The following is a 26,993-nucleotide window of genomic DNA, read 5'->3' on the forward strand; positions in this document are numbered from 1 at the left end:
GGTGATTTTAATTTGCATTCCCCTAATAAATAACGATGTTGAATATCTTTCATATACTATATTTATCATATAGATACCTTCTTTGGTGAAAAGTCTTTTTAAATCCTTTGCCCATTTTTTTATTGGGCTGTCTTTTTTCTTATCATCGAGTTTCGAGAGTTCTTTATATATTCTGGTAAAGTCCTTTATCAGGTGTATTTTGCAAAGATGTCCTCCCCGTCTGTGACATGTCTTTTTGTTTTCATGACAGCATCTTGGGTAGAGCAGACGTTTTTAATGTCCACGAAGTTCCCATGGCACTTTTTTATGTCTCTTTTTGTTTGCGTGTTCGCTCTGCCAGTCTGGACTGCCAGGCCTTGGAAGGCAGAAACCACGGCTCTCCTGGTGCTGTAGTACCCAGCCTACGCCTGGTACTCCGTCAGCACTCTGCCAGCGTGTGCCGATCGGTCGCCTCTCCGCCATGTGGCAGGTCCCCAAGGCTGCTCTCTTCCTGGCATCCTGTGCTCAGGGCCTCAGCAGGGGAGGTGCTGTCTGTGAGGTGGCGATGCCGGGCTCCAAGGTACAGTGGGCAAGCTCTTAGTTTCCTGGGTGGCTGGCTTTCTCGATGGGCTTCCTCCATGGAGCCCCAGCCCGTGGGGGGGTGGAGACGTCGTGGCTTGCCGTGTGTGCTGCAGTGTGCCTTCAGCCAGCAGTCATGTGTCCTGGAGAGACACCCTCCCAACGTCCTGCCTGGGCTTCCTACCTCTCTTTCTTAGGGATTTCTTCTTAGAAGAATAGAACTGTATATTAGAGGGAATTTATTTCCTTCTTCCATTTTCTGCTAATGCTATTCTTTTATTGATTCACTCGCCCTTCCCGCATATATCTGGGAAGCCCCTATTGGCTGCCAGGGTTCATACTGGGGATGCAGCAGTGAACCAAACAAATGCCTTCGTGGAGTCTGCATTCTATCAGCCAAGACAGATGGTAAAGTAGTAAGGAAGCAAGTAAGATATTCCACGTGGGGAGACATGCAGTGGTGAAAGTAAAACTGGGTGTGGGCATGGGGCAGGCTGAGGGCCCAGGGTGCTGTGTCCGCCAGGGCATTCAGGAGAGGCCTGTTGGAGGCCTGAGTGAGGAGAAGGAACTACCTCATGAAGGTCAGAGGGAAGAATGTACCGAGAAGAGGCTCCAGCAAAGGCTCTGAGGTGGCAGCAAGCTGTGCCCCAGGGACAGTTAGGCATGCTGACCAGAGTGGCGGAGGGAGACAGCACCGCGTGGCGGGGACTCATCTCAGTGAGAACCGGTGACTGCAGGGGAATAGATCGTGCTCGGATGTGGCAGGAGGCCCTGAAGGGTTTTCAGGGAGGCAAGCATCACATTATTTACGTGGCTCATGTGTGTTTGCCTTCTTTTGAAAGTGACCATCTGTTTTGTCTGAAAACTCCTTTGGTTCCAAAAGACCGTGATCCAGTAGGTAGGTGGTGATGAATTACGCGTGCAGGGCACCAGCTGTGTGCTGGGCGTTTGCTCAGCACGGCTACAAACTCCAGGCAGAACGAGGCCTTTGCTCGAGAGAGCAGCTGTCGCTCTTGGGCAGAAAGTCCTGCGAGGAGAGTGTCCAGCTCAGGGTCCCATGCCTGGTGGTGGGCGTGGATCCCGCCTGCAGGAACTCGGCCCCGATTTCTAGGGACACCTGGGCTGTGGGGTGGGGAACTGGGAAGAAGCAGCCAGAGGGTGGGAAGAGTAACAGGGAGAGGGCAGAGCGAGGTGGGGGTGGCAGAGAGCCTGTGACACATCCGTAGGATCGCTGCCCGGACCTCACGCTGAGCGGCAGCGTGTCCCTGGCGGCAGGGTGCCCTGAGAGGCAGGCAGGCTGGAGCCAGTGCACAGGCCGCGGGGCAGGCCACGACTGTGACCCGCATTCCTACAAGTGTGGGGGCTGCCGGAGGGCAGTGGGGCCAGGAAGGGGTCCGACCCACTCTGCACCCCTCTGGGTGGGTTCACAGTTATTCAGCCGGAAGATGGGGGAGGGATGGAGCGATGAGGCCAGGCTGAGGTGAAACCGAAAGGCTTTCTTGTCATTCAGCAGATGTTTGCTGAGTGCTTGCAATGGGCAAAGTACTGTTGCAGGCACTGGGACAAACCTCGTGAGCCTTGTCCAGGTGAACAACAAGATCAACTGTGGTTGTGACAAGTGGTAGAAGGAAAGGAGCAGAGTAGAGGATGAGGAGTAACGGGTGACCGTAGTGCAGGGGTTACTTGGTTACCAGCCAGGATGGTCACAGAAGGCTTCTCTGAGGAAGGAAGATCAGAGCCGATGCCCCAAGAGTGAGAAGGAGCCAGCTCTGCAAAGATCTGGGACAAGAGTGCTCCAGGCAGCGGGAACAGCATGTGCAAAGGCCCTAAGGTGGGGAAGAGCTTACACCTTTGAGGAGTGGAAAGCAGGCCAAGGCGAGGCTGGCCAGGAGGGCAGGGAGCAGATCACGAAGGGCCTCGAAGGCCGTGAAATGAATTTAAATTTTATTCCAATTGCAGCAGGAAATCTCTAAAGGATTTTTAAGTAGGGCAGTGATGTGATCGGATGGAAGTTTTTTAAAAGAAACTTCTGGCTACAAAGTGGGTTAATGGGGGGTGGGGGAGTAAGTCTCGGGGCAGGGGGGAAGCTGGGAGCCTTCTTAGGAAGCTGCTGCAGTAGCCCAGGGGAGAGAGAATGTGGATTGGATTAGAGTGTTGGCTATAGAGATGGGGGAACCCGGAAGGGTTTATGACAACTGTGGAGCTGGAGCCAGGACGTGCTGATGGATTGGATGTGGGAGGTGCAATGACGTGAAAGGGACGTGTCAAGGACGGCTCCTGCGCTTTGGCTTGGTCAACCGTGGGGGCCGTTTACTAAGATGGGGAGACAAGAAGAGGCGTGGGGCTGGGGACAGGAGTCCTGGCGGATGTGAATGGGAGGGGCACCAAAGGAGGGGTCTGGGTGAAGCCCGAGCCCTGACTCCTGTCTCTGCGTGCGGTGTGACACATGGTGCCATTTCCAGAACCTGTGAGCATGGGCCACGGAGCGGTTTTGGAGAAGAAACTAGAAAGTTCAAGTTTGGTGCCCTGAGGCCCAGGGCCCAGGGGAGCTGCCTCGTGGGGTGCTGCCAGCGGGGCAGTCCCGGCCTGTGGGCACAGGCTCTGCCTCTGGTGGGCTTTTGGTTAGGCAGTGGGCGGTTGCCGCTTTGACCTCAGTCTCTTTTCCAGATCCGCATCCCCAAGCGGGCCCTGGAGTGAGATGGCCTCTTTCTGATAGATTTTTCCTCATAGACAATTTTAACATAAAAGCAATGTTAATAAAAACCAAATGTGAGCTCAGGCCTTCCAGTAAATCATAATAGATTAGATGCTGCACCGAAATGAATATCCCACAGTGGAAAGGGTTGACCGGTTGGCGGAAGGCGCTTGTCGTGATTCGGTTGGGCCACATAATGAATTCTGGTTCGTTTCTGTAATAGAAAATGCAGCCTTTGCTCTTTTGTCAAGTCTAAGGGCAGACGGGGTCGGGGGTGGGGTGAGTTTTGTAGCTTTTGTGGTAAAGGTTCCTGGTCCACCCACCACCCTCTGCTCCCCCCCTCCTTTCATTGTTTATCCAGGAGGAGTCTTGGGCTTTTTGTGTGTTTTGTTGTGTTTTGTTTCACTGAGATGAGCGATGCGGGAAAGGTTGAAAGGTAATAGGATAAAGGGTGGCATTCGCCATGCAGAGAGCTGACAAAACGTCGCTTTCGATCTTGGCTGACGCGTAATCAGAACTGGAAGTACATTGGAAATCGACCCAACATCTGGTTAGCTTTCGAAATCGTTGGTTTATAGTTTTCCAAAGCTGGCAGTGCTCAGCGGGACTGCAGCCAGGGAGACCTTGCGTGGTCAAAAGAAATTGTAAAAGTTGGAACGTTATTTACCTGGTATTCTCATGGTCTCTTTATCCAAGCTTGTCTGTCTGACTGGGTTTAGGGCAGCTCTGGTCTGGGTCTTTTGCACCCCTGCCCTGACTGGGGTTGTCGCTGAAGGGAAAGAATCCAGAAAGCACAACTCACATTGCAGAGCCACGCCTTTCCCTTCTAGTGGATTCTTTGAATGAGTTAGTTGGGAGGCCACCCCTAGCCCCGCAGAGAGGGGACACCCATCCTGACTCACGTGGGCGGTGCAGGCTCTGGGCCCAAGGCAGGGCTGAGGGAGGGGGCCAGGAACACGTGGTCTGCTGCAAGTTGGCGAGCTGGTGGCCCGCGAAGTGCATCAGGGTTTCTTTGGAATTTTTCTGTCACTAGGCACTTAAGGGTTGAAGCAAATAAGATAATATGTTATCCACAGTGTTTATTTCAGGCGGAAGGAAATGACTAGCAAAGAAACGCTATTGGGTTTGCAGCAAAACCTGCCTTTCTATGACTGAAAACTGGAGAGCGTGTGTGTGTGTGTGTGTGTGTCCTTGCACACGTGTGCTGTCTTACCTTTCACATGTATGTGCCTGTTATACCGTGACATTGACCTTATTCATTCAGAATTGGCAGCTGTCATTTTGTTTCAGGAAGGTGGTTTAAACCAAAATCAAATGCTTTTCCACAAATTAAATGCCGACCTAAGAATAGTGATGATGATGTAATGTTTTGTTATAGAAAACAAAAATAACAAAAATGAGAATAAGATTTTTTTTTCACCTTCCTATGATTTTACCATCTCACAATAACCAATTGCTAATAAGTTTGTTTATTTCTTCCCAGTCTCTTTTGTGCGTGGGTGATAGTTGGGCTATTCTGCTGAGTTGTCATGTTGTAGCTTCTATTTTCTGTATGTTTTCCCCTAAGTGTTAGATATGTCTGATCCTCTCCCCCTTTTTTTGTAGTGGGTTAAATTTGATCGAAAGTAGTTAACTCCTTTAAAACTTACTTAACTAATTCAGCAAACATTTATGGACTGTTGTCTTTGTGCCAAGAACACTGCTGGACACCATGTCACATGTAGCTTGGGCAGGCAGAGGGACAGAGAAGAATTGACAAGCAAGTGTCATGGGACACAGAGAGGGTGGAAGGTGGCCCAGGAGTCCTAGGATCGCGTTAAGCTCTAGGCTTTTCCAGTATCTGTGTGACTTCAGGCAAGCTCCTGTGGTCTTTGAGCCTCAGTTTCCTCATCTATAAAATGGAAATAATTTTACCTCCTTCGTAGGATTAGATAAGGATTAGATGAGGCATTGCAGGTAACATGCCTGGTTGGTGGTCACCATTTCTTCAGTGCTTACCACGTGAAGGACATCTTGTCTTCTTAGCAGAATCCTCCCTTCCTTCCTCCCAAAGGCACCCTGGCTTTACCCAAAGAGACCTGGGATTTTTGTTGTTTGTTGTTTCTCCTGAGTGCTTTGGCAGGTGGCGAGGCCTGCTTGAGAAACACTGGGTCGTCAGTGGCCGTCAGCTGCTTGCTGAGGCTTCTGGAGCCAGAGGAATGTCTGGGGCCTTTGACTTGCTGCACAGGCCTTGAAAACCGCGGGCCAGCGTGACCGGTTCAGAGCAATGGGGTTTTAAAAGCCATCTACAGTGGGAGAAGGGGAGACACAGGGGAGAGGAAATGAGCCACCCGGCCTGGAAGGGACTTTGGGGAAAGAAGGGAGATGTTCAGAAGGGGATTTTTGTTTGTTTGTTTTGTATAGTTTGGCCACACATTGTGTGGAATTGCCTCTGCTCTCTGTCTTCCACGGCTGGTCAAGTCCACCTGGCACGGACTGTATTGCAGTAGTGGGTCTGCTGGGGAAAGGGCCGGAAGCGTAGAATCCACCCCACAGTCAGTCGTAGCACAACCAGATCCCATCACCTGCCACTGGCTGCCTCTCGTAGGTTCCCTCACGGAGTCAGTCTCCAGGGGTCCTGGCACTGAGCCTTGCCTGTCCCGCCCACCCTCCACCTCATGGCCCCTCCCCAGCTCCGCTCCACTGCCCGCAGTACCCCCTGGCCTGGCAAGTCCTGGCCCTCCCTGTCCAACTCAAAACAAACTCCTATTCATCCCTCAGAACCCAACCTGAGCGCTCTCATCTCCTGAGAGCGGCCCCAAACAGCTCAGCATGCCTTTTTGGGGCATTCCTCTATAGCTCAAGTTTAGCTTTGGTTTTTATTCTTCCTTTCCCTTTATAACATGAACGATATGGAAACATACTAATCCTTGTTTAAACTAAAAATTCCCATCGTGCATAATAACAGGTGGTAACAGCACTCTGTGACACAGTGCTTTTCCTCAATCCTCACAACAGTCCTGGTGCGGGTAGTTACCGTAAGTATACCTTCCCATTTAACAGGTGAGGAGACTGAGTTTCAAATAGGTCAAGTATCAAAATAAAACTCCTCCCACACTGACTCTCTCCATGGATGAGGGTGAACCCCAGGACGTGGAGGCCACCTTGGAAGTGGTAGCTGTTGTCAGCACGGGAGGGCAGGCACCCTGGGCTCTCCATTGTGGGTGGTGCCACCCCCGTCCCCCATCTGGACCCAGTCTACCTTTGGAATCATCCGAAGATGGTTCACCCTGTGCCTCTGACTTGCTGTGTGACCTCGGGGAAGCAGCTTAACATCTCTGGGCCTTAATTTCCTTGCTGAAGTGTTGCAGTCAGTCCTCAGGGGCCCTCCCACCGGTGTGTGGCGCTGCCAGTGGGGACTGGTCAGGAGAATCTAGGAACATTTGTCTTTCTGTCAATAAAAGATTTTCCCACAGATTTTCTCATTTTCCAGAAATTCTAATGGGGGAAGGGCAATAATAGGAAAGAGACAAAATAGACTTCTCTGTGGAAATTTAAGACCAATTTGCACCTTTCTCTGGTTCTGTGGCTACCACCACGTTCGGGGCAGCCAGCAGCTGGGCTCGCCTCTGCCCTCTGTGAGGTGGAGCAGGGGGTGGTCGGGTCACACAGTTGGGTGACACCCCTGCGAGGCAGAGGAGCCTTTTTCCCTGTAACCACTGAGTGGCAGTTCGCAAAGGGCCAGAGATTAAAGGTTAGGGAGATGTTAAGACAGTGCTGACAGCTCTAGAAAAAAGCACATGCCGGAAAGATTCAGTTGACATTCTTCTCGCCATTTTATAAGCCAGAATGCTTCAGAGTTGGACATTTAACATCAAGACGGACGGGGTACAGAATCCACAAATTACATTTTCATTGCAAACAGATTTTTTGATGAAGCCACATTTGTGGAGCGTGAGAGAGAGGAGTACCAAACTCGAGCCTTCGGGCTGTCCCTCGCCTGTCATGTCTCTGGTATGACTTAGCCTCTCGCTGGGAGCTGGAAGGAATTCAGCGAGGCAAGATATATTGTTATGGTTTATTACGTCAACGTGTGTGTAGGAGTTACTCAGAATCCAGACGCTCAGCTCTTCAATGCTATCTTCCACCATTTTGTCAAGGTTCTAAATGACGCGTCATCCGATACTCAAGGGGCCGTATTTCAAGAGTTCCGAGAAGTGCCACCTTCCCCCCTTTTGTAGAATAACAGGAAAGGACGTGCTTCAAGCATAAACAATGCATTTGGTTCTCTGAGCTTGGATCAAGCAAATGTTTGTTTCTACAAGTGTATTTTCAAGAGCCGTGCTAGATGAGCGGCGAGCAGTTTGCAGACCTCTTGTTTGAGGCCTGGGCCTTTGTAGCAGCCCTGACGGGTCTCCCATCACCCCAGCTCCCAGGTGCTTCTTTAGGAAAACAGATAATGTGGCTTGTTGTTATAGGCTTTGCACCCTCCCCACCCCCATCTTGTCTTCTGTCTTTTAAATGCTGTTCCTTTTCACATGGGGAACTGCTGAATTTTCACTGAAGGAAAAATAATTCCTTTGCCTGTTGTCGGATCTGCTTTATTGGTTTCTGCATTGTAGGTGCACCTTTCTGTAATCAAGGTTTAGCTTAGTCTGTTTCTGCTAATGCCACCCCATCAGGGGCAGAGTGGCATCTGCCTTGCCCAGCTCAGAACCTGCTGCCCGGGGAGTGTTTGTTCAGTGTCAGGCACTCAACAAACTCATTGAGTTTGTGGTTAAGAGCTGGAAGGTACGATTGTTGAGGATGACTGTAGTTTCCTTTGTGTCTGGTCCCTTTTTCTCTAGATCTGTGTTCCCCCAGTGTGGAATGCTTCTAACATAGGGGTGGCCTCTTTTTCTGTTCCAGGCATGGATCCTGAGAAATTAGAGCGGATCCAGCTCCCAGTGCCGAACGCGGCTGGGAAGACCACCTATAACCATCTCCTGGCAGAAAGGCTCATCAGGATCATGAACAACGCTGCCCAGCCAGGTGCCTGGGGCATCTGCTTGCACGGCTGGGGTCACAGGGCCCTGGGTTCCTGGATTTTTTTCCCAGCGGCCCTTCCTGGTCCGTGATGTTCCCAAGGCCTTGGAGGCGTGGCCTAGAGACTTCCTGCTCTCCTGGGCCCTCCTTCTACATTGGGACTGTTCCCAGAAATAAGCTTAAAGACCCACAAAGGAGTTGGCATGAGAGCAGTTGCCCTTCAGTCAGTCAGTTTCTGGTGCTTCCAGGAGAGATACCAGGTGTGGGTTTCGGCATTCGGAGCTCCCAGAGTTCACTGCTGCTCGGCCGTGGCACCCTGGATAAGTCGCTTCACTTTGCTAAGCTCCGGTCTTTAGAGTACCCATTGCAGTAGATTTTTGTAGAGATTTCTTGAGGGGGCACATATAATATATAGTGACTGGCAGTGTGCCTGGCTCACAGTAGGATAGCATAGCAAGCTGTGTTAGTCAGAACTTGGTTGCATTACAGAAACCCAACCCAGACTAGCTTAAACAATACCAGCAGAAACAAACAAACAAAACTGTGTTGGCTTATAAAGTCTGTTTGGGTCTGGCTTCAGGCACAGCTGGATCCAGGGGCTCAAATAGTGTTTTCAAGACTGAACTCACTACCTTTGGACTCTGGTACCTTCTGGGTTGGCAAGATCACTTCCAGCACCTCCAGCCATCCCTTTAACACTGGGACTCTAGACTTGCTCTAAGGGGGCCACTTAGGTCTATGCAGTCCAGTTGGAAGGGAGATCTCAAAGCTCTATTTGCAGAATGCTTTACAAAGGTTGAAAATGCTGGTGAGGGTGGAGAGGTGAGCACAAGGCAGGGTTCTCTACTCAGCAGTTCCAGCAGACCATGGGATTGAGCCTTAGTGGCTGTGACTGGCTCCCTTGCCTGTCCCTTGCCCAATCACTGTGACCAAGAGAATGGAACACCCTGACCAGCCTGGGTGATGTCCCCACTCCTGGAAGGGGGTGGGGCGACCAGCTGTACCCAAATCACATGACCCAGAGTGGGGCTGGTGTTTCTGCAAAGGAAAGTGTGGGTGCTCATCCCTGAGAAAGGGGAAAGAATGCTGGACAAGCAAAACAGCAGCAGAGGGCCACTTCCTAAGCCTTCAGTAATATTTAGTCACCCCCACCTATAAGGGGACCTCGGGAAGTAGTTGGTACAGGCAGTTTTGATGGGAATGTTGAATTGTAACTGATTGGGAAGGGGGTTGGCATGTGGGGTCTCCCTCTGTGTCCCCACTGGATGTTGGGGGCCTTGAGCAGTCAGCTGATGAGCTGACCTGCTAACCTCAAAGTAGGTAGGGCAGGAGCCTTGTGCTTAACGGTGCTTTGCCGTGTGCGTGCGAGGCTCACCCTGCTGTGCTCTGCAGACGGGAAGATCCGGCTGGCGACCCTGGAGCTGAGCTGCCTGCTCCTGAAGCAGCAAGTCCTGACCGGCTCCGGCTGCATCATTAAGGACGTGCACCTGGCCTGCCTGGAGGTGAGGCCCCTTCCTGCTGCCTCCCTGTGGCCAGGGGAGTGGGAGGAGGTCGGGAGGGGGCTGCTGGCATCCGGATAGGGGCCCATCCACGGTGTCCCAGTCACCAGCGGGAAGCAGCAGGGCTGGTCCCCTGTGACCCTTAAGTTCTTAAAGGAACTTTTCTTCAGCTGAGACCTGCTGAAAAATTCACTGAATTATGGAATTTTAGTAGTTTCTCTTACAATTATTTGCTTCTGTATTTGTCCCTCGGATTTTTTAATTTTTCTTTTGTATTACAAAAGTTTTATACATACACAATCATACACACATTTATTTATGTTTTTTTTTTTTTTTTTTTGAGACAGAGTCTCACTTTGTTGCCCAGGCTAGAGTGAGTGCCGTGGCGTCAGCCTGGCTCACAGCAACCTCAATCTCCTGGGCTCAGCGATCCTACTGCCTCAGCCTCCCGAGTAGCTGGGACTACAGGCATGCGCCACCATGCCCGGCTAATTTTTTGTATATATATATATTAGTTGGTCAATTAATTTCTTTCTATTTTTGGTAGAGACGGGGTCTCGCTCCGGCTGGTTTCGAACTCCTGACCTTGAGCGATCCGCCCGCCTCGGCCTCCCAAAGTGCTAGGATTACAGGCGTGAGCCACCGCGCCCGGCCAATTTATGTTTTTTTTGTACTAAAGTATATGCTCATCAAGTTTTCAGTAGCTTTTATGGCCTCCCATTTATTTTCCATGTTTATTTTAGAAAATTTAGGAAGTACAAGAGGGAATAAGTGACAACCAGAGTTGACACATGGGTGTGTGTCTGTGCAGACACATTCACACTCACATACATACACATGCACAGTTACAGATGAGTTTTTTGTCTTATAAAAATGGAGTCATAATGGCCGTAGTTTATATCCCATTTCCCCACACTTAACTATATGTTAACAGTTTTCCACATCATTACACTGCAATGCCTTGCTTTCCCTATCTTCGTTTTGAGCTCTGTTTCCCTCCCTCCCTCTTATTAAGGCCCATTTTATACAGGGAGGATATTAGCCCAGCGTCTCTTTTATATACATGCAGACTTTGGAATTCTTAGTTTGCCCAACTCACTCACCTCCAGGAGACCTGCCTCCTTCACGCCATCCTTCTCTTTTAACAGGGCGCGAGAGAAGAAAGCGTTCACCTCGTTCGACATTTTTATAAGGTAATTGGCAAAGCACTGGTGGTGTGGTGTGTTAATTTATACATAAATTATGAATTATATGCATATATGAATTATATGCATATGACTAAATTATACATGATGAACTTATATTCTTGAATTATATATGTTTATACATATAAAATTACTTGTGAATTACCAATGACTATGATTTATATACATGCATATTATTTATCTGTGTATATACTAAGAAATCTCATACAGGCTTCTAAACTTGTATTAAGTTTAGTGAGATTTCGTAATATACTGCCATGACTTTGAATATCTGAGACATTTGTAGAGCTTTGTCTTTGGGTTCCAGATGGTTAGTTTTAGAATATCTAATTATGATGGTTTTGTTTGCCTCTTATCTTAAGGCATATGTTTTAGTCCATTTGGGCCGCTATAACAAGATACCTTAAACTGCGTAGTTTGTGAACAGTAGAAATTTATTGTTCACAATTCTAGAGCCTAGGAAGTTCAAGATCGAGGCAGATTTGGTGTCCAATGAGGGCCTGCTTTCCTGTGGATGGTGCCTGCTTGTTGTATCCTCACATGGTGGGAGGGGCAAGCAGTCCCTCAGGGGCCTCTTTATAAGGCCACTAATCCCATTCATGAGGGCTCCACCCTCATGGCCTAATCACCTCTGAAAGGCACCTCCTTCTAATACCACCGCCTTAGCGGGTGGGATTTCAACATATGAATTTGGAAGGATACAAACATTCTGCCCATACGAGCATAATACATCCTTAGGCAAGGCTCATCCCTTGTTAGCTATGGTGGACTAATCCATATGTCAAATAGTCCTTGTAGCTTTCTAAGTTTTTGGCCTCCCTATTAGATCTCTCCGGATCCTGTTAGTGATGGTTTCACCTCTTAATGTGGCTGATGATGATCTGCCTAGGAGGGGAGAGGTGTCAGCAGTGCCATTTTCTTGTTGTTTACTGGTGCTTTTGTTATTTGTGCTTTCTTTAAAGTGCTGTTTCTTTGCAGGAATCTTTTTAAGCCACTATCCATTATTTTCAGTGTGTGGTGAGATAAAACAAGGTCAGATAATCCAGAAATCCACCTCTCCAGGCCAGATGACCCCCTCCAGCTGCAGCAGTGGACATGCCCAGACAAGGGTGGCACCACTGTGGCCCCAACACACCGAAGAGGAAATGCCAGTTTCCACTTAGACGTCCCAGACCACGCTTGGCCTCTGAGTGCGGCCATGCCCCTCTAGCAAAGCCCCAGAGAAGGCAGAAACCTCACAGTTCCGTCAGTCATCTTTGAATCCCGTTCCAGTATAACTGCTCTAAAAAGCTTTTAGGGGCCCTAGAAAGCTTTCAGATTGTAAAAACAGAAAGATGCATAAGTAGGCATTTTCTCAGAGGGTTATTCTTTTTTATTAACAAAAGGAGAGTTATATTTGAATTTCAGCTTCCTCCTTCCCACCCAGATTTTTCTCTCTTGCTTTAATGCTATTATGTTTATACCCTAAGTATTAAATATGTTTCAGAAGCTGTTGGATATTTTCAGGGATTGCCATTTCTTTTGGTGGTACTAACACCACACAAGTACATTGAAGTTTATCTGTAGTTTTGACAACTGGAAAAACATAAAAAGGATCTATTCCCTTTCCCACCCCGTGCGTGTGCGTGTGTGTGTGTGTGTATGTGTGTGTGCGTGTGTGTGCGTGTGTGTGTGTGTATGTGTGTGTGTGTGTGTGTGTGTGTGTGGGGTTCAGGACCCTTGAGGGAGACAGGAGAGCTGTAACAGACACTGTTGTAATGACAATGAGTGGGAACATTTACCCAGCCAGACTCAGGGCCAGGCTCTGTGGTCCATGTTTTATGTGCCTTGAGACTCACGTCACCTCCACAGTGACCCACACAGACAGGGGCTGCCGTCCCATTCTTGCAGCGGAACAAAGCGGCTTCAGAGGGAAAGCTGGGATTTGGCTCCTAGTTGACATGTCTCAGAGCCACATTCTCACCCTGTTGCGAAGGGGGCTTCCTGGACAGCCATGACCCTAAGGAACTATAGAGCCCCAAAGGCCCTCTTTGAGAAACAGATGGTTCCCGATTTTTTGGTTTGTGGGGCTCTGGTACGGCCTGAGCTGTTGATCCTATGCCGAGATGCTTCCGAGCTTTGTTAGAAACGTGTGGATCCCCCTGAAGCCCTGCCGTACCCAGGGTTACCGAGAGATTTGGGTAGGAATGGGGTTGATGGTCACCATTGTTTATAAAATCAGGAGTGCCGATAAAAGAAGTAAAGCTTTGAGACTACTGCGCCTGCTCACGTCACCACTAAATAGCCTTACTCAGAGTACACAAGAGAGGAGACATCAGCCTGTCTGTAAATGTAAGCCAGCTCTGTTACATGGGAGCGTGGAAGGCCACTGGGCGCTTGTATAAGTGCGGTTTGCTTCATGGCATGAATAATACATCTGTGACTTGCACACACACACACACACACACACACACAAAACCCAAATGGAACAAGCCATAGAATTTTAGTGTTAAGTTTATTTAATTATATTCTTCCTTTCAGAGGAGTGGAACCTCATATTTTTTTAACATGGCAACTTAACCAGGACTTTCCATTTCTCCAACCATTCTCCATGAATAGATGATGCTAAACACTTGAAATATTAACTTTTCCTATATTTTAAGTATATATACTGTTATTTTCGTTGTTTTTTTTTAACTAACTGCTTTGACAGAGGAACTGTAACTCCGTATGCATGAAAAAGAAGGAGGAAAGTGTTGAGTAGTGCAATTTGATATTTGGTCTGTCATTTGAGCGTGTGTGTTCGTGTTCACGTGTGTATTTTACTTCCTGGTGATTTACGAGAACTCACTAATGAGAAACAGATGGCCTCAAAAGCCGCGAACTGGAGTTTATAATACTCTGTTGTTTATGGAAAAAAATATGAATAATCTTCTCTTCCCTCCCTTTCTTTTTAGGGAGAAGAAATCTTTCTGGACATGTTTGAAGACGAGTACAGGAGCATGACAGTAAGTGAGCGTCAGGACGCACTTGAGCTGGCACGCACCTATGCCCCTGACGTGGGGCCTCTGACCAGATGGCAAAGACTCATGGGGAAGTAAATTTAAAATGTGCCTTTTGATTTTCAGATTATAGTCCCGCCCCCGAAACTGAGCCACCTCAGTAACACGAGTCAGAAAGATTCACTTGGATATGCGTAGTATTCGAGGGTGTCTCTTTTATTAGGAACTTATTCCACGCCAGGTGGGCACAGCACGTTGCATATATGAAGTCTCTTCCTCCTCACATCAGCCAGTGGGAGCTGTTGTTCCCTGTCATTGTCCCCATTTTGCCAATGAGGAAAGTGAGAGTCAGAGGGGTTGAGTGGTGTCCCCAAACCTGCCTGGCCAGTGAGTGGCAGAGCCAGGCTTCCAAAGCAGAGCAGTCCCCTGTACTTCTCCAGATGTCATGCCGCTGCTGCCGTCTCTTCGCCGCTTCACCGGAACGTTCCTACAGGGGGCTCGTCCCCAAATCCGCGGCCCCCGCGCAGGGGCTGTGCTTCCCTCCAGCAGGCAGATGCGTGGGGAGCGACAGCCCTCTCTGTGTCCACGTCCCCAGCACCTGCCTGTGACTAGGTGTTCCATACATAGGTGACAAATGACTCTTTTCGTGGATATCACCCACCAAAGCATGAAGTGACTCGGGAAGTTTCCAGTACACCTAAGTGTTTAAAGTGCCAAAAAGAAGGCAGGTAGTGTGTGCTACGTGGCTCTCAGGCTTCTAACCCTTTCCCGGGTATGTGGGCAGCGGGTCCCTCGCCACATCCTCGATCATGGCATGTCTGAGGCCCCGTAGAGGCTTTTCAAGGGAAAAGTGTAAACTGGCATAATTGTGCTCCAGAAATGCCCCGCAGCACCCAGTGCCCAGGCCCGTGTGTGGTGCGTGGGCGCCCCCGCCCCTCGCCCTGCTGAGGTCCACACCCCTGCCCCTGAGAGAGGGCGCCCCCGCCCCTCGCCCTGCTGAGGCCCACGCCCCTGCCCCTGAGAGAGGGCGCCCCCCGCCCCTCGCCCTGCTGAGGCCCACACCCCTGCCCCTGAGAGAGGGCACCCCCCGCCCCTCGCCCTGCTGAGGTCCACACCCCTGCCCCTGAGAGAGGGCACCCCCTGCCCCTCGCCCTGCTGAAGTCCACACCCCTGCCCCTGAGAGAGGGCGCCCCCCGCCCCTCGCCCTGCTGAAGTCCACACCCCTGCCCCTGAGAGAGGGCGCCCCTCGCCCCTCGCCCTGCTGAAGTCCACACCCCTGCCCCTGAGAGAGGGCACCCCCCGCCCCTCGCCCTGCTGAGGTCCACACCCCTGCCCCTGAGAGAGGGCACCCCCTGCCCCTCGCCCTGCTGAGGTCCACACCCCTGCCCCTGAGAGAGGGCGCCCCCCGCCCCTCGCCCTGCTGAGGTCCACACCCCTGCCCCTGAGAGAGGGCGCCCCCGCCCCTCGCCCTGCTGAGGTCCACACCCCTGCCCCTGAGAGAGGGCGCCCCCGCCCCTCGCCCTGCTGAGGTCCACACCCCTGCCCCTGAGAGAGGGCGCCCCCCGCCCCTCGCCCTGCTGAAGTCCACACCCCTGCCCCTGAGAGAGGGCGCCCCCCGCCCTGCTGAGGTCCACACCCCTGCCCCTGAGAGAGGGCGCCCCCCGCCCCTCGCCCTGCTGAGGTCCACACCCCTGCCCCTGAGAGAGGGCGCCCCTCGCCCCTCGCCCTGCTGAGGTCCACACCCCTGCCCCTGAGAGAGGGCGCAGTCTTCTACTCTTTGACCATTAATTGAAGTGGAGGGGTGCAGTGGTCATTCACCGTTCCCCCCCGTGCTGTGCCCTTGTGCGGCGTAACTGTCCACGGTGTGGTTTCCTGTTTGGGAACGGAAGGCTCCCCCCCCCGCCCCTGGATGATGTGGAAAAACTCGGGCTCTTAAACCCCTGCGCAGCGTCTGCTTTTGTGCTTGCTATGCAACCTTGGGCGCGTGGCTTCAGTTCTGAGCCTTGATGTTTTTCCCACCTGTAAGATGGGCCCGTACCAAGGCGCTGCCTGGGCTGGATGTGACCGCCCAGCAGGGTGCCTTGCGGAGAGTCCTCGTGCCACAAGCATCCACTTCCTCTGCCTCCACGCCAGGGAGCTTCCTGGGTTTTGTTTCTTTGTGTTAATGGGATGTTTATTGTGTGTGCTGCACAATGCCAGGCATTCTAGAGAAATGCAAACGGGACACACCCTTGGCCCTGTGTCTGCAAGTCCGGCCTCAGCTCAGCCTCCACTCAGGAAACCGGCCTGAGGGGAATGAGGTGGGGACAGGCCCCGTGTGCTACTGAGTGGAGGCCACTGCACTAGAGGCAGGCTGTGACTTGCCATCCTTCCCCCATTTCCCTCACTGCCCTGGTTTAATGCAAAAGGAGTGACCAGCTGGCCGTCCAGCTCTGCCCTCGGGAGGCTCGAGGGGGCTCCCCGGGACGGCCAGCGGTCAGCTGTGGAGAAAGTGCGAGGAGCCGCGAGTGGGCAGGGGCAGGCCGGGAGGGGTTGCTGGCCACTGATGTCAGCGGAACATGCTCTGCTGCCCAGCTGGGGTGAAGGGATTTGGTGGGGGGGGGGTGGAATCTCAGGCTTCTGGAAGGTTCTTCTTTATAGAAGAACCTTTATAGAAGAATAGAAAAGGCAGGCAGCATGCACTGAGTGTCTCCTTGGCCCCCAGCCTGTCCACCGTGTGTCTTAGTCCTTTTTGTGCTGCTCTGACAGAATGCCACAGACTGGGTAACCTTTAAAGAAACTAAAATTTTCTTACATTAATACTTCTGGAGACTGGGAAGTCGAATATCAAGGTACCAGCATCTGGCGAGGGCCCTCTTGCTACACCAGCCCGTGGCGGAAGGTGAAAGGGCAAGAGACGTCAGAGGGGGCCAAACTCGCACAAACCCGCTCTCGAAATAACGAGCCTGTTCCAGCAGCAGCGTTCTCCCATTCGTGAAGGCAGAGCCCTCCGGGCTCGTCACCTCTTGTTGGCCCTACCTCTTGACACTGTTGCCCTGGGGATTACGTTTCCAACACACGAGCTTCGGGAGACACAGTCAAGCCACAGCACTGAGTGCACGGCTGGCCTCGCCTCATCCTTGCCCTATTTAGTCAGCTGTATGCAGCAGGAAGGGGTGTGGGGAACGTCATGTTGGAATCCCACCTCCTGAAAAGAGAAGACAGAAAGAAAGCATGTGATGTTTAAAAGAGTAAAATTAATTCTGTGGAAAACTTAACTTTGTGTCACGGCACTCCTTTGTGGTGCCAGGCAAATGAAGTGTTAGTGTTCAACAGCACGTGTGCATTCCATGGTCAGTGCTGATGCAGTGGAGTCCGGGAGGGGATGGGGGTGGTGCTGTCACCCTGTGTCTTAGTAGTCCAAGAAGGCTTCATGGAGGTGGTGTGGAAGGAGGCCAACAGCTCTGCCCCTGGTCCTCCTCTGAGCTCAGTGTGCCCCGCTGTGATACGGGCACCAGCTCCTGCCACCAGCAGGAGGCGAGCGCAGCGGGGGCCTGGCACTTAGTAGGTGCCCCGTAATGACTCTGTTCTGTTGTCCCAGGTGAGGTGTGAAGTGGACAGGGAAGGAAGGGAGAGCATTAGTCCTGGGGTGGGAATCCCAGGGCCCTGGAGCAAAGCAGACCTGGGCTCTAGGCAGCTGAGTGACCCCAGGTCCATTCCTCCGCGTCTCCGAGACTCTGTCTCTCATCAGCACAGTGGGAAACATCCCCTCTAAAGCCTTTAGGTCACAGGCTGCCTGTGGTCAGCTCTCCCTGGGCAGAAGCTGTCATCACCGCAGCTGTTGTCATCATTCCTGGAAGGACCAAGGGAAGGAGGCTCACGCCCATGGGAATAAGCCCGCCTCAGGGGACCTGCCTCCTTCGTGGGAACCCTGTCCTGCTGGCTGGAGGGGTGGGCGACAGCAGAGGTTCCATAGTGAGGAAGCAGCTGCTCAAGAGCCTCTGGGCTGTTGCTTCAATTAAAGGAAAATGTGTAGCTGAGAAATCACGGCATGTTGCTCACCTCCCTGGCTGCCTTCAGGCTCTGCCTCAGTCTGCACCCGGGGTTGACATGCCTTGTTTCCTACGCGCAAGTGAAGGCCAGAGGCCTGTGTAACCCGCCCCAGCCCCTTCCTCCCCCAAGGTGAGGGACCTGCTTTGAGGTTTCCTGTGATGTCTCTTGTAGATGAAGCCCATGAATGTGGAATATCTCATGATGGACGCCTCCATCCTGCTTCCTCCAACAGGCACGCCGCTAACGGGCATTGACTTTGTGAAGCGGCTGCCATGTGGCGACGTGGAGAAGACCCGGCGGGTGAGTGAGCGCTGGACCCGTCCCCTCCTGAGCAGCCCTTCACCAGAACTGCTCCCAGGCCAGGGAGCCCAGGGTGTCTGGGTCAAAGTCAAGACCCTGCCTCAGACCCAGCTTAGATAGCAGGTGGAGACCACCTGTCCACGCCTGCTTCCAGGTGTGACTTTCCAAGACACGTTTCCCTTTGAACAGTGAGGATTGGAATTCTACCACATGTAGCTCCGGGTGTCGGCTGCAGGAAGGTTGTCTGACCCGGTGCAGAGCACAGCCCCGGGGCCCCGAGCTCAGGGAGTGGAATCAGGAGGCTGGGCTTCTGTGAACCGTGGTCAGGGGAGGGGGGTGGGCGGAGAGTACAGTATATCCAGTGCAGATGAGGCTGGGGTGAAATCTTAGCCCAGAGATCTCAGGACCCCCAGAGATGGTGTGATGTTAAGGTATCTGGCTGATCTTGGGGCTAGGCACAGGCAAACGAAAGGTGATCCTCGCGGGGCTGCGGGAGAGACGTGTGGGGAGCAGATTAGTTCTCAGAAACAGCTGGAGCATGTGCTTCCGTTATCAGCACTTTTTTTCTGAAGCGGGTGCTCTAGGAAGCAGTCTCGGCCAGGCTGTTCATGGTATTTTATCTCCCACGTAAGATCACAGTTTCTTTCTTAGAAAGCACCATAACCTTTTCCTAGAAAATCATTCCCAGGAGACATGAACATTAGTGGATAATTTAGAGGAATTCATTGCACGCTGCGGTTATCAGCCTTCTGAGTCTTCTGAGTTAATCCTCATGTGACCAGAGCAGCAGAGGTGTTTCACTTTTGGATTTTGCAAAGCAGGAGGGACCTGCTGCGTGCACCTTAGACAGGAGAAGTCTGCGACCTTCCTCCAGCAGCCCTCGAGTTTGCCTCAGAGGCCTGGGGGTGCAGAGGAAGTGGGAGCCGTGTGTCTCGAGCCAATCACATTCCCAGCTGTCCGACCAAACCCACAAACCTCACCACAGGACCCACCCTGTCCGAGCCACCGACGCCTTCCTCCCATTGCTCTCGGCCAGCGCTGCAGCCCTGCTGGCCAGGCGCAGATTTTGTCTGTGGGTGGCCGTGTTTGCACTGGGTGTCCTTGGCATCAGCTTTCACTGGAGGAATGGTTCTGACAAATGCGTATTGTGCCGGCAGCTCCTCAGCACTGACACGTTCACCGTTAGCCTTTGGGCGACCTAAGAAATGTCACCCAGGCAGAGACATAGCGTCCCCATACCAAGAGCGCCCTGCCTTAGAGGGCCCTCTGGCCCCCGAGCCACAAGGGCCAGAGACCTGAATGCTGATGCTGTGGCTCTGGGCTGCACTTTGCCTTCTTTGGGTCCACGGTTCATCGGGGTTTTTCTTACTACTTTTGCGAACACGTAGCCTTTGTTATGAAGTGGATCATTCATATGGGTTTTTTAAGTGGATTTCCTCATTTAATTCTATAACCACTCTAGGAGGTTGGCACTATCATTGTCCCCATTTTACAGAGGAAGAAATTGAGGCCCAAAGAGGTCAAGCATATAGGGGCGGGGAACCTGCGGCCTTGTGGCCACATGTGGCCTTCTAGATCCTTGAGTGTGGCCTTTTGACTGAATCCCAATTTTACAGAACAAATCCTTTGATTAAAAAGGGTACAGCAGAGAAAGGTGAAGCTTTTCTTGCCTCCTTTGGTGCTTAAAAAAGAACAGCCTTGGAATCAGAAGGCCACAGCTTCCACACTCTGACCCCACTGCTTCCCGCTGTTGCCTTCGTCATATTCATTAGCCCTACTCAGGCTGGACATGGGGACATCGAAACACAGCCCCAGTCCTCAAGGAATCACGCTCTGGAGGGCAGGGTGGGAAAAGGCAGCGGCAGGCCGCGTGGCCAGGCCGTCACTCAAGCAGCATTAGGTTAGGATTCCTACTCCCACCTGGGAAGGGAGGTGGGATAAGCAGCAGAGGGGACGGTCCCTAAGCTGAGACTGCAGGAGCGGGCTGGCCAGCTGGAGGAGGCACAGGCCCGGAGGCATGTGGCACATTCTGGCACCTCCAAGGAGGTAACCACAGCCAGGACCCAGTGTGGGCTGTGATGAGGCCGGAGGGTCTGGCAGGAGCCAGATCACCGGGTCCTTGCAGCTCAGTGAGGACCTTAACCATCAACTCTTAACACTGTTTCATGACATGGTGCCCGCTGGGTTAGAGCAGATGGTCCTGATCCACAGGACCATCTGAGAAATGAGAGACAGGTGGGGGTGAGACTATTGGGCATGTGGCACTTGTCCACTCTGAGCCACCATCTCCTCATCTGTCAAGTGGATTACTCTTACCTTTTCAGAGTTAACTAAGGACTCAGCAGGAGGCCTAACCACAAAAGGCTGATAGTAGGTCCTTGATGACAGTTGTCTCTTTGCCCCTCACAGCTCCTGCAGGTGGGTTCCCAGGGCTGTGCTGCCTGCCTCCCCTGCCCCGGCTGCATGCACAGCCCAAGTGGCTACTGGAGTACAAACAGAGCCCTTGGAACATCTGGACTTCCCTGGGGTTTCTTACTAGGCCTTTGAGTGTCTGATCAGTTTATAGAAGTAACTCTCAAATTCCAGGGTTCCTGTGCAGAGTGGTAGAAAACAAGGCAGGCCACCTCAAAACAAAGTCATCTACTTTACAAAAGCTTCATTTTGTGACTGTTAGGAATTGATTTCTGAAGCCCCCCTTTTGGCCATTCACCCTAGGCCAGTTCCTGTTGCAAGGCAACTGTCTAGAATCATCTAGAAGTTTCACTCCTTAAGCCGAGTTCAGAAATCAGAGCACAGCAGTGTGCTTTGATTTGAGCTAAAGGAAGTTATATGGTTTAGCAAGTAATTGAAGGCTTATGTGGTTTATTTCAAGTTTTTTGCTTGTATCCAAAGAACATTCCATTTTATTCCTTTGGATTCAAAGGTTTTCTTTCTTTCCTTCCCTCCCCACCCCCCACACCAAGTAGACTTTTTTAACTTTTAGGAGGCCAGTACTTTTGAGAAATCCCACCCTTTATTTTCCTTAAGGACTTGTCAAAGAAGTTCAAACAATCCTTCCTGGTAAATCATTCTTTAGAACATACACGTTCATACATATGAAGGAGCTGCTGGATCCCTGCTCTGTGCAAATGCTGTGCTGGGCCTGGGGGTGCAGGAGTGACCAGGGTGCATGTCCCTGCTTCCTGGACCCCCACCCCTTCTCTACGTAGAGAGGTAAAGTTTATTAGCAAGTAAGGGAGTAACAGGTTTGAAATCAGGCTGCAGTCAAGACTCTGGAGGAAAGAAATGACGTGCTGTGGCCAGGGCTTGGTGGGGTTGTGGGGGAGGGAAGGTCCTCCCTAGACAAGGGATCAGTCAGAGCTACTCTGCAGAGGGGACATCTGAGCTGAAACCTGGAGGATGAGAAGGAGCCAGAAAAGTTAAAGAGTTAAAGGAGGCACTTTCCAGATGGCAAACAGCATGTACCAACGCCCCGAGGGGCCACACAGTGTGGTACGTTCATGGAGCAGAGCGAGGGAAGGGGAGGAGGGTCTGGGGCAGGGGAGAAGGGTGGCAGCGCTTTGCAGGCTATGGGGAGGGGAAGTCACTTCTCCTCTTGCACTGTGCAAAGTATGCCATTTATTCTTTCGTTTGACATATTTATTGAGCATTTTCTAAGTGCCAAGCACTGTGCAAGGTGAAGGATAGAGCAGTGAACAAATAATAGAAAATGAAAGCAAAATATCAAGGGTGCCGCTGAGCCATGCCAGCCAAGAAAGGAGGTTCATGTTGAAATGAAGGCCACTGGAGCTATGGGGTCCAATGAGAACCTTCAAGCAGAACTCTGGACTTGAGCTGGACCCTCCCCACGTGTAGGTGCAGTTGGGAGAAGTGGTAAAGAAAGAACACGGGCTCATGAGTCAGACCAACCACAGGCCAAATCCCAACCTAGTTGTGTGACCTTGAGCAAGTTACTTCACCTCCTTGAGCCTCGGGTTCCTTGTCCTACCTCTCAGCTGTTGCCCAAAGTAGATGGGAGAGCAGCTGTGAAGTGACAAGCCCAGTGCTGATACTAAGTGCTCAGGAAGTGTTGGCTGAATAGTGATGGAGCATTCTAGCATCTTAAGTGGGAAAGAAATAGTGGGTCTCTTTTTTGAGACAGGGTCTCACTCTGTTGCCCGGACTAATGTGCAGTGGTGTCATCATAGCTCACTGCAACCTAAAGCTCCTAGGCTCAAGCAATCCTCCTGCCTCAGCCTTACAGTAGCTGGGACTACAGGCGCATACCACCACACCCGGCTCATTTTTCTATTTTTAGTAGAGAAGAAGTCTAACTCTTGCTCAGACTGGTCTCAAACTCCTGGCCTCAAGTAATTCGTCCACATTGGCCTCCCAGAGTGCTAAGGCATGAACCACCATGTCTGGCCAGAAATAGGGTCTTTAATGATCTAAATCTACTCAAGTTTAATGCTAGAGAGAAAAGAGTTAGGGATAGCATTTTTTGGTAAATATCACAATCCAAATTTAAGCCACTAGCCATCTTTATATAGTAATCTCGGAAGACATTATGAAATAAGTGTATCTGTACGAGGTTTTATGTGTCCCTGCATTCTGTTTCCCTGTTCCCTTGTAAAACCACAACCAGTTTGTGTGTTTATTGCAATTGACCTTGAGGAAATAGGATATTTTGCTTTATTTTTTGAATGTGTATTACACATTACAGAAAATACAATAACATCTCATAAAATTTCAGAAGTAAGGGGAAAAGAATTTCCCATGATTTCATCACCCTAGACAAACAACACTGAGACATCTTTTGTGTCTCTTCCCTATCCTGGTTTGCAAACACATCTTTTCATGGTTGCAAAGAGTGTACTGTGGTCTCGCTTTCATCCCTCCTCCTTTTTTTCTCTTTTCATTGTAGCACAAGAAGTTTTTTATGTTGTGATGTAGTTTTAATAAGTCTGATTTCTTATGGCTGCAAAAAGGTTTATCTGGCATTTTCCTGCTAGTAGACATTTTGGTTGCTTGCAACATTACATTATTTTCAACTAAACTATAATGAGCAGCTTCATGAATACAGTGTTTTCTTTCTTTTGAATTATTTCTTTAGGATAAGTTCCCAGAAGCGGAATTTCTGGTTCAAAGGGTATGAACGCTTTTTTGTGTGTGTGACTCTCTACTCATTGCCAAATTGCTTTCCCGGTGGGTTGTGCCCCTGTTAATCTGCTTCAGCCCTCTTTTAAGAATGACTGACTTTCATAGCCATTTCTGTGGTCTTGGTGGACTTCTAACCTGAGTGACTGTCGCCTAAACTGAGCTTGCAAATGTGGCAAGGAAGCAGGAGGTTGTCCCAGGGCCAGCCCAAGGCTCAGGGCATCACCTGTGCCATCTTATTGCACCTGCATGGTGGGTACCCTGTGGGCACCCCATTTCCGAAGCACAAGCTTAGGCTTGAGGAATTCACGTACTCACCTGCGCCCCAGCTGAGCCGCAGTCTGTCTGACTGCAGAGCCCTCCTCCTGCTCTACCCATTGGACTAATTCTCGGGGGACATTGAGTTTGCTCCCAGACGCATTGAAGCAAAGACACTGGAGAAATCTGTTTATATTTGAGCTTGGTGAGCTCTCACACAGTTCAAAATCTAATCTGTCCTTCCAGGGTCCGTCTTCCCGATGTTCTGTGGAAGATTCTGAAAGAATAATAATTTCTTTTTCCTTTGTAGTAATACTTTTACATTTGCATCTTCATTTAACAAAGAAAAGAAAACCATTTTATAAAACCCTGGATCCCAAGCCTTAAATCTTTTAAAGGTTCAAGGCATGTGATTAGAAGAGCAGTTTGGAATCCAGATACTCATTACCCATGACCTTGGGCAGGCTGCCTGTGTCCCAGGGCTTTGGTTTCCCCATCTGTAAAGTGGGAACCTCACAGGCTCATTACGAGGTCTGAGTGAGATGACACTGTAGCCGGCAGGCCATGGGCGATCAGAGGGAGTGGTCATTGTTTTGGCAGGTGATGGGATGAATTTTATGACTCTTATCCTTGTATTTTAGCTTTCTTTTGTGGATTCATGGAGTTGTGGGGCTGGTGAACGTGCCTGCCAGACTATTATAGCCCCTGGTGGGAGCCCAGCTTTCGCCCAAGTGGAGCACCTTGCCCTGTGGGAATTGGCCTCTTGTGTGCTCTTTCTTCTCTTAGGAGATGGAGCAGGAGCCAGGGAAAGTCTTGCAGGATTTTATTATACACTCGTTCCCCCATATCTGTGCGGGATTGGTTCTAGAACCCTTCAAGGATACCAAAATCCACAGGTATTTGGGTCTCTTATATAATGTGGCATGGTATTTATATAGAACCTACACACATCCTCCCTTATACCTTAAGTCCTCCCTAGGTTACTTTTAATACCTAATACACTGCAAGTGCTACCGAGTAGTTGTTACACTGTATCGTTTAGGGAATAATGACCAGAAAGAAAGTCTGTACATGTTTAGTATAGACATAGCCATTCTTTTTTCTTTTAAGTATTTTCAATCTGCGGTTGGTTGAATCCACGGACATGGAACACGTGGATGCAGAGTGCTGGCTGTATATGTTTTATATTTATACTTTTTTTGTATCCATTTATTGTTTGCAGAGCAAAAGCAGATGTTTTACCAAAAAGGCCTATATTAGGAGCCCAGTTCTGAACTCCTTTTTTCATTTATTGCCGGGTTTCAGGTCTTCAGAGTGACAGGCCGTAGAAAGCCACACACGTTTCCATTTTCTCACCCACCGGCTTTGGTCCTGCTCGAGTTCTTTGCCTGCAGAGCCCCACGAGGAGTGGGGGTTTTGACGCAGAAATGAAGCATCCCTTCGACTTGGACCTGACCGGGATGGGGCCTTTTTCTTTTCTTTCTGTCATCCCTGAGGTCATGACTTCTTATTTGAGAGCTCAAACTGCCAAATATTTCAAGTGCCCACCCACATTTTGGGCTTCCTGCACTTGGGCTGGCACAGGTGTTTAAATTTCCTGGTGCACTTGGTTGAGTGACACAAGTATCAGACATCCCTGAGCTCAAACCCCAGCTCAGCCACTTTGCAGCTGTGTGGACTGAGATTGTCCTGCCCCTTCTGCTCCGTTTCTTCCTCCATGAAATCTTAAAGTTACGATGAGGTGCCCACAGTTCCTGTCACACAATAGGTGCTTAATAAACAGAAGCTCTTTTGGCTTTTTTAAAATGGAACTACACCTCTTTTTCTTATAGTTAGAGATGTCTTTATCTTTAAAAACTGTTAAAAACAATCAGAGCCAGGTATGGGTGGCTTACACCTGTAATTCAAACACCTTGAGAGGATCACTTGAGGCCAGGAGTTCAAGACCAGCCTGGGCAGCATATCGAGACCCTGTCTGTATAAAAAATTAAAAAATTAGTCAGGTGTGGTGGTGCACACTTGTAGTCCCACCTACTTGGGAGGCTGAAGTAGGAGGATCAGTTGAGCCTAGAAATTAGAGGCTGCAGTGAGGTTTTATGATGTCACTGCACTCTAGCCTGGGTGACAGAGCATCTCTTAAAAAAAAAGAAATCAGATATTAATGCTGCTACTACCAGCACCATCATCCTATTATCTCCATGATTATCATATAAAAAGCTTGTCTCTCTCTGGTGCTTTATAGTTTACAAAGAGGACTCCATTACCCAGAATAGGCCCAGGAGGTAGGATCGCTCCTCCAGTTTCTACAGCGGGAGATGGGGCCAAGGCGGGGGCAGGGCTCAGGCGTGCTTGTCAGCATCCCGTTCCCTGCATGGAGGGAGGAGCAGCTCTTTACAGCAGCAGCTTGTCCCCTTTCCTGGTTGGGGAGGCGCCTGCTGTCTAAAGGACCCCTCCCCTCATGTGGGCCTGGACTGGAGCCCTCAGAGCTGTAAACAAGAAGCCCTGAAAGTGCGCTGGAGTTCACCTGTGCTCGGCTCACCAGTGGTGACAGTGGTCTGTGCCCAGCGTGGTGGAGCACAGTGCCGGCTGCTTCCCTGCAGCGTTATCACAGAACCTCCTAGCTGCCCTGAGGGGGAGGCATCATCGTGCCCACTTCACAGATGGGGAAAGGGAAGCTCACGGGAGTTAGGGGCTCGCCCAGTGCAGCAGAGCTAGGGATCTGGTGCAGACCACGTCCAGCTGACCCTGGTGCCATTTTCCCCAGGCACTCCCCACTCAGGCCCGTCAGCTGCGCAGCGGGGAGGGTGGCCTGGAAGTACCCTCTCACAGAACTGCCCTCTGCTTCCTGCTCTGCTTGGTCGGCAGGCCTGCTCGGGGGCCGAAGGCTGCATTCCGCACACACTTCTCTGGCTGCTGGGGAATCTGCTTTTCTTCTGTTCTCTGGAAAGGCCCGATGGTCACATGATTCTGACACCTGTTCCATGGGCCAGGAACCCCTGTTCTGACAGAGCCACCTCTGTCCCGGTCTGCTGGCTGGGAAAGCCTAAGGGGCGTTCAGGGAACTGAGGTCACTGCCACCTGCCAGGTGCCAGGCCTCTGCCCTGTCAGCAGCACACTCCTGTCATAAGGCCATGGGGCTGAGGGGTGCTGAAATTCACCCAGAGGTAGGATTTTCATCGGGTCTGTCCGGCTCTGAAGCCCACAGGCATCTCACCCTGTTCTGTGTATCCTCCCCCACCCCTACATTCAAGGACCTTGAAACACTCTAACTAGTGATTTGGATTTCCAAAGTCCATGCTGGTTTACTTGGAACAGACCTGGGTTC

General features: G+C 50.8%; 1 protein-coding gene across 2 annotated transcripts in view; it reads left to right on the top strand.

Annotated features, from left to right (window-relative positions):
- CLEC16A (C-type lectin domain containing 16A) overlaps nt 1–26,993 on the top strand; it is a 201,214-nt gene that overhangs the window by 71,569 nt on the left and 102,652 nt on the right. For both annotated transcript variants that reach the window (XR_012913481.1, XM_075995101.1), the window contains exons 13-17: nt 8,141–8,263; nt 9,650–9,759; nt 10,905–10,949; nt 13,898–13,948; nt 18,146–18,274. Coding sequence is in view for 1 of the 2 variants with exons in the window: in XM_075995101.1 (XP_075851216.1) it covers nt 8,141–8,263; nt 9,650–9,759; nt 10,905–10,949; nt 13,898–13,948; nt 18,146–18,274 (458 nt within the window). In the remaining variant the exon portion in view is untranslated. The remainder of the gene's footprint in view (nt 1–8,140; nt 8,264–9,649; nt 9,760–10,904; nt 10,950–13,897; nt 13,949–18,145; nt 18,275–26,993) is intronic.

Source organism: Microcebus murinus, chromosome 19, assembly GCF_040939455.1.
Source record: "Microcebus murinus isolate Inina chromosome 19, M.murinus_Inina_mat1.0, whole genome shotgun sequence".
Lineage (NCBI taxonomy): Eukaryota > Metazoa > Chordata > Mammalia > Primates > Cheirogaleidae > Microcebus > Microcebus murinus.